Source organism: Quercus suber, unplaced genomic scaffold, assembly GCF_002906115.3.
Source record: "Quercus suber isolate HL8 unplaced genomic scaffold, Cork oak 2.0 scaffold_236, whole genome shotgun sequence".
Lineage (NCBI taxonomy): Eukaryota > Viridiplantae > Streptophyta > Magnoliopsida > Fagales > Fagaceae > Quercus > Quercus suber.
In genome coordinates, this window is record NW_027069693.1 from 481,820 (window position 1) to 489,092 (window position 7,273).

The 7,273-nt window shown below is 36.3% G+C and overlaps 1 protein-coding gene across 1 annotated transcript; it reads right to left on the reverse strand.

Annotated features, from left to right (window-relative positions):
• Positions 1-4,164: 4,164 nt before the first annotated feature.
• On the reverse strand, positions 4,165-6,982 carry LOC111987627 (CBL-interacting serine/threonine-protein kinase 10). The gene is made up of 2 exons (XM_024019389.2): positions 6,842-6,982; positions 4,165-6,130 (listed from the first exon to the last, which is right to left on the reverse strand). The coding sequence occupies exon 2, from the start codon at positions 5,727-5,729 to the stop codon at positions 4,341-4,343; it is 1,389 nt and encodes a 462-aa protein (XP_023875157.2). The 5' UTR covers positions 5,730-6,130; positions 6,842-6,982; the 3' UTR covers positions 4,165-4,340.
• Between the last annotated feature and the right edge of the window lie 291 nt (positions 6,983-7,273).

Consider the following 7,273-nt stretch of genomic DNA (forward strand, 5'->3'; position numbering starts at 1 on the left):
GTAAAATCTGACACTAGCCTCTTTAGTGTCTAAACTCCAAAATCATGATATGATTTCGGTAAAACAAGAAAAACTTTGGCAAGGCAAGGCAATAATACCAGATTTCACCTTTCCTATTTTAGCATGACATATTAGGAAAGAAGAGCGGTGATAAAGCATCTCTATATTTTTCTTTACTAACCAATATGAAGTTTTCAACTTTGTCTAATATCTAATGTAGTATTCTTGAAAATAGCTAACACATTTGACTGACTGCTCTAAGGAGCGTTTATAAAATTAACTTTTGATGATTTCAAAGATTACTTTTGTATTTGATTGGTAATTTATGCAATGCCTTAAATATAAACTATATATGTTACACATGACAATTAAGTTTTAGAAAGTTAATAGGAGGAAGAGTAAGGTTTTAATTACCTGTTGGCCTTGGAGACTTTTTTAGAAATTGAATATCCGAGCCCACCTTTGCAAGGACGTTAGAACATTCATGCTTAGCTCAGAACCACTTTGCGCACATGACAAGTGGCTTGGATGTGTGTATGGGACTTTTGGTATCCTTTTAAGTTGATTCCCTTTCAACGAGCTCCTATTTGTTGGGTTGTATTGGCTTCAAAGCTACTAGGGCTTGATTCGCCATTTGTGATGTCAAAGGAATTTTCACAATATTTGGTTGTATTCCCCTCTTCCACTTAAGACTTTTTGATCTCTTTCTTGACTGTTTCTTTTTGACAAGTTCTCATTCTAAAGCTTATGAACTTAAGAATATAGGTACAGTAAATAATCTAGTACTTTTACTATGCAAAGTGTTAGACTTGGAGCAGCATTTTCAAGTAAGAAATTCACAAATATTATTAACCACAAATGTATAAAATTCGTTGTGGCTTATGGGCGGTATATGTTGATGTGTCCATGATAGTATATAGCATAGTATCCCCTAGCATGCTTACGTCTGCAATTATTTATATGTGTATAATATAAAGGAAATGTAATTTACAATCCGTGTGTATAATTCATGCTGAGCACTGAAATAATGGCTCAGTTTATGAAAGCATGATACTCAAACATATAGAGACCACTAAGTTTTCACGAAACCGTATGTGGTAGGATTTATGCATCAATTGTGAAAGCGTGTTGGACAAGTATACATGAGGAAAACTCAAAACCCCAAACGCATACGTAGCCAAAGATTTCGGTATAACGTTTAAAGAATTCATATGGACAAAATCTTATACTATTTTGAGAGTAGATTATATGATGACAATTCGAAACGTGTTCACTCTTAAAGCCAAAGCAGCATGTATATGCGTGAATTTAGTAATCATTTATGCGCTTATAGGATTTCTCCTAAAAACAATTCTGTTGAGAATTGTTCCTTCCATAGTTCCACTACTTGCATCCACTAGTGTATAACATATGTGATATCGCTGATCAAAAAGAAAATAACTTCTCACACATGTAACTAATTTAGCTGTGCATGTGCTTTTGCTAAAATTCAGAGAAATATTTTAGGCATGTCACGTACCAAATTTAAAGGGGGCAAGAATCTCTTGTTAAATGGATTTCAATCCTAATAAAATCTGGTTCCATGCTATTAAATGTCCAGATTGAGATTTTGATATTTGGCAAAGAAATTAAATTTGACTTTACCATCTTTAATGCTCAAAATTATATTTTTGGTAAGGTAATAAATATTTTACGCAAATCTTAACAATGGGGATCCGAGGGAACTAAAGAAGGAAGGTTTATAAATGCCTATGAAATTACTATAATTGTAATTTCATCATAATGTTACATTTAGGCGGCTAGAGCTTATATGGTCATATACAATCACCTTCACCAATCAAAGGGGGACTTAACAAAGTAACTTCTTTGTTTGTTTCCAACGATCTTCTTTATTGGATCTTGAACTAAAAAAGGCTAAGCCTTTTGATTACCCCTTCACCGCAAATCCAATTACATGATTTGTTTCTTTGTGTCAATACGTGGTGTAGACCCTCAAATGCTCCTATGTCTCATACCTTGAAGGTAATGGATTGGATCATGAGGCTCTTACACATTGACTGACCCAGGTAGGTCTTGCAGCCACAAGTTGCACTTAGCTTTGATTTCGTCGTCAACAACATCTTGGTGATCTCTCTATTAAGGTGGAGATCAGAGGTCTTTAGACCTTGGATATGGGCCCTTGCACCGATGTCTATGAGTTTGAACTGAATGACCCTTTGTCATAGAAAGAGCTTAATGGCTAATAGAATCCCCACAGACGGCGCCAAACTGATGATGTCAAAATCGTCAATTGGATCACTCGTTCAATCCGGAGCTTTAGACGATCTTATAGGACCTGCAAGATAAAGAGAGTTGATTGAAGAGACCACCAGGTTGTGCCTGGTGGAGGAGCCTCCGATGCTTAAGTTAGTATCAACCCATATTTTTCATATTTAGATAGTGGTTTGTAGTAGCTTTTGACGTACCTTCACAAGTGAGACGGACTATCCCTTTTATAGGTGATTTGGATAGCTGTTGTACATAATTAGAGGTGATTATTACCCATGTGTAACAGTCATCGTATTGATGGGCGTTTAAGACCGATGAGTAACGGTCGCCATTAATGTGTTGAATGTGCTTGAACGGTTACATCTTTTGGTCTACTAATGATGCAAGGTTGTCCATATTAATGGACGACCTTAGTGATTTTTAGGACTCATCAAATATCTCTCACTTTTGCGTGAGTTGCGGTAGTTTATTGGTCCATCACAATCAAACTTTGGAGTTTTGTTTTTTAATGGCTAAGTTACTTATACATTAAGAAATTATTAAAAGGAACAAACAAAAATAGTAATATATATATATATATATTTTTTTTTTGGAACTGTCTAGTTTTTTGCATTGTGTACTTCAATCAATAATTGATAAAATACGTTCATATTCAACCGACTTGTAACCAAGCAATGATTCACCTTTTGAAGTGTTAATTTGGTGTAAGGATTTGAGGCCCACCAATGTACACGATGTTTCCAGTAATGGCTGAAAAAATGTTCCAAAAGATTATTACCACTTTTTTGATCCTTGAATAACATTCAAACGAAAGCACACACACTAAACCAACCGTACTAACAATACCTTTTCTTGAAAGTAACCAAACCAGCATTGCCAAACAAGGTTGTCCAAATGAAAGCCATTAGGAGGAATTATTGGCCTCAAAAACATGGGACCAAGTTTCTTGAGTCACATGATTACTGCACTATTGGCCTTTGCTTTGTTTCTTGACAATAAGAATCAACGAGGGTCCCGTTATTCAAATTTCGTCTACCTTACAGCAACAAAAGGATCTTTGAAAAGCCAGGTAGGAATTTGCCCGCGTGGCCCTTAAAAATTCACCGACATCAATCAAACCAGACGTAATCAATAGAGGACATGAACAACAAAAGTGAAGTTGAACTGCATTATAAGGACAAGTGTATAAAGAAGATGAGGGAAATACGTATGCAAGGCGATACGTGTCTGGTTGGGCAAAAAAGATGGGTGTTTATCACGAGCAACAATCTCAAATCTTGCGACGAGAGCAGCACTTTGATGCGAGTGTTTTAATTTGTTAGTGAACATGCTTAGATGTGTACTTTGAATTTTAATAATACATATAAAAAACTGTCTAATTTATTTGTAGATTTTAGCTTGCATCCAGTATTCTTGTGCACTGGACGTGATTCATGACACATGTTTGAAAATAATAACGTATTGGTCTCATATTTTGTCTTAAAGCTAGGAACACAACTTTAAGTGCCGAAACTGGTTAGTCATTAGATAAATCGTGGAAATGAAATATTCTCAAGATGGACTTGGATTTCACAAAAAAATTTATGGCGCTATCTAGCATCCCCACTGTATTTCAAAGATTTTATTTTGAAGGGGGTTCCTTCCCAGTTCCCATGTTTCATGGGGCAAAAGGTATAAGGTATAAGGTAACCCACCTAGAGCTGCCTAACGAAGTGTTTGATTCTTGTGCATTTTAGGACAGTAATACAATATTTAGTCATTTGTAATTTGATTCCTAGTGTTTCAAAACTACCAATTAAATCCTTACACCTAATAAGGGAAAATGATCCAGTTTTTACTGCACGCGTCTCCAGATACAATCACTCAAATGTGTCATGTAATTAGGCACCCGTATAGTAATAGTCAAAAAGGAAAATCACATTATCCGTTGGAAAAGATCAAACACAAACAACAAAGACTCTCAAGTTTATGAAGCTAGGGAGAACAACACATAACAACAAAAAAAACATAAAAGGGCAGATTATCAAATATACAAACAAGCATGAGGCCATGGGAAATATGGAATTGTATTCTCATTGTTCTTGTTGCTGATGCTGGTCCTGCTGCTGTTGCTGTTGCTCCTGCAGCTCTTGCAGTTGCTGTGGCGGCTGCTCACCTTGCCAAACCCAAACAATATCCTTGAGAGCAGGTCTTATTTTTTCTGTAAATACTTGCTGATATTCTAAGGTATCCCCATTTGCTTTCTTCACTTCCACCAAATGAAGAGATGGAGTGACCTCAAAGATCTCTGCATCAATGGACAAGATCCCATTCCTACCTTCCTTCAGTCCCTCCAATTTCAACAAACCTGCCTCCTTCTTCATCACTTTCATCTTTAGTCGCTTACCAATTTCTTCCAGCTTAGAGATAATGACCAAAGCAGGCTTGCTGGAAGCAAATCTTGCTTCTTTCCTTCGAGAATCTTCCTCAAATAAACCAGACAGATCAAACCCGGCAGAAAGGGAAATAATATCAAAAGCATTCAAGCTTGGAGGTTTAGCTGACTCTTGCTTTGAATCACTAGCCATACTGCTACTCTCACAGGGAACAGAAGCATCCATATCAGGACTCACATCCTTGCTTTTCCTTTCAGGTGAAGTACGTTTAGAGCTCAATCCTTTTCGGAACCAAGAACTTTCCCTAATCTTGGCCATGGAAGCCCTAGTGTTGGGGTTTGGGTCCAACATTTTGGACAGCAGCCTGCGCACTTCTGGGGGGAACCAATTAGGGCACCTATATTCTGCTTTGCCAATCTTTCTATACATCTCCATCAAATTTGAGTCATGGAATGGGAGATAACCTGCCAACAAGACATACAAAACCACCCCACAAGACCATATATCAGCTTTGGCCCCATCGTAGCCTTTCCTGTTAATGACTTCGGGAGCAACATATGCAGGAGTGCCACAAGTGGTATGGAGTAGCCCATCTTGGCGCTTTGATTCAGCGAGGGCACTTAACCCAAAATCAGAGACCTTTAGATTGTCATTCTCATCTAGTAATAGATTCTCAGGCTTTATATCCCGGTGATAAACACCTCGACTGTGACAGAAATCAACTGCATTGATCAGCTGCTGAAAATATTTCCGTGCAACATCCTCCTTCAGCTTTCCTTTAGACACCTTATTAAATAGCTCACCACCTTTAGCATATTCCACAACAAAGTAAATCTTAGTCTTGGTGGCCATGACCTCATAGAGATGTATAATGTTAGGGTGTTTAACCAGTCTCATAACAGATATTTCTCGTTTGATCTGATCAATGAGCGCAACCTTCATAATCTTTTCTTTGTCTATTACCTTAATGGCCACACTTTGATTTGTTCCTATACTCCTTGCATAATAAACCTTGGCAAAGGTTCCTTGGCCTAGTAATCTCCCTAATTCATATCTTTTCAACAGCACATTCGATGAATTTTCCATTCCAAGCTTCAACACCTAATACGCTAATACACAAAAACTCAACCCTACTCCTGCTAACACAACTTATTTAATTTACAGTGCAGGAGTTATAAACAGTATAAGCACTCAACCATCTTCAGAAAGATTATCAACAGTCATTCTACAACGACAAGTAGGCCCCTCGGTCTTTTTGGAACCAAGAGCAGATGGACTCTTATTTATAATTCCAGTCTCATCACGAATAAAGAAGGATAGCTCTATCAAAGAGTCAATATCCTTGGCTTTGGAAACAGAATCCTGAACAGTCAGGCACATCTTTCAGCATTCCCTGGGTTCTTCGTTCTCTCTTTCAGCAAAAGATCCAACTAGAGAATGCTGAAAGTGTGCCCGATTGGAAATTCAAAATCAATAAAATTGGAAACCTGAAAACAGAAACAGGAACAACCTTCAAAACTCTTTAAAATGAAGAGAAATAATACCATACTAATTCCAGAATATTCTAAGTACTGCAAATTAATCATACTAAAATTACATGCCAAATTTCACACTTTCACAAATTTTCAACAATCTGGTATATAACATAATCAAATTTCTTCCAAATCCAATACAACAACAATAACAAGAACATTACAACAAGATATAAAGACAACCATGATTAAATTTCAATGCCCTATTGCTCAAACGATGCCTCTAACACTCTCAGAAAGTAAAAGGTTACTTTTCAAAATTCGTGCTTTAATTAGTGAAATTCACACAGCTAGCTTTGAAACGAGAATCATATTAAACCTAAAACAAATATATTCTTAAATATGATTTCCAAACAACGGCTGTGTCAAAAATTAAATATGTTTTTTTTTTTTTTAAGGAATTTCCGATGAAACAATAAAAGGAAAATCGAAATTTCCCGATGAAAATTGAAGACTGTTAATGTAAAAGAAAATCATGGATCAAGAATGGCAATACAAAATAATAAAAAAAATTATTATCAATGAGCATGAAAATGATCATTCACACAAAGACCCAGATGGAATAAAAAAGCGAAATTGAATAACATGGAAGAAAACAGAAACAAAATTTAATTTTTTCAGAACAACGAAATGAAAAACCAAAAAAAGAAAAAAAAAAAAACAGACCTTTAGACCTTTGGTTCTGCGAAGAGGCTCCTGGGGCTGAGGCTGGGGACACCCAATTCTCAAAATTTAGGAGATTTTTATTTTTATTACTACAATTTTTACTTTCAGTTGAAGGCAAAATCTAAGTCCTTGGACAAAAAATCTATGTAAATAAATAAAGCTGATAGGTCATACTCATAGGTTAAGGTTGTAGCATGTGGACCCCACTTTGTTTTTTGTTTTTGTTTTTTGAAAACAAAGTTAGCAATATCAAAAGTAGCTCAGAGGGTGTTTGGTGTGAGTTGTTTTGAGTTATATTTTGTGCTGTGGACCGATGGTTGATAGACACCTGATAAGATTGGTAAGTCTCTGAGCATGACCGTTTGATGCTCGACGCGTAGTATATACCTTTTATAGGTTTTAAAAAACGCTTAGCCATCTTTGATTTTAACA

What these genes read in the sequence shown, in the direction of transcription:
- LOC111987627 (XM_024019389.2), bottom strand. Translation starts at nt 5,729, where the DNA reads ATGGAAAATTCATCGAATGTGCTGTTGAAAAGATATGAATTAGGGAGA.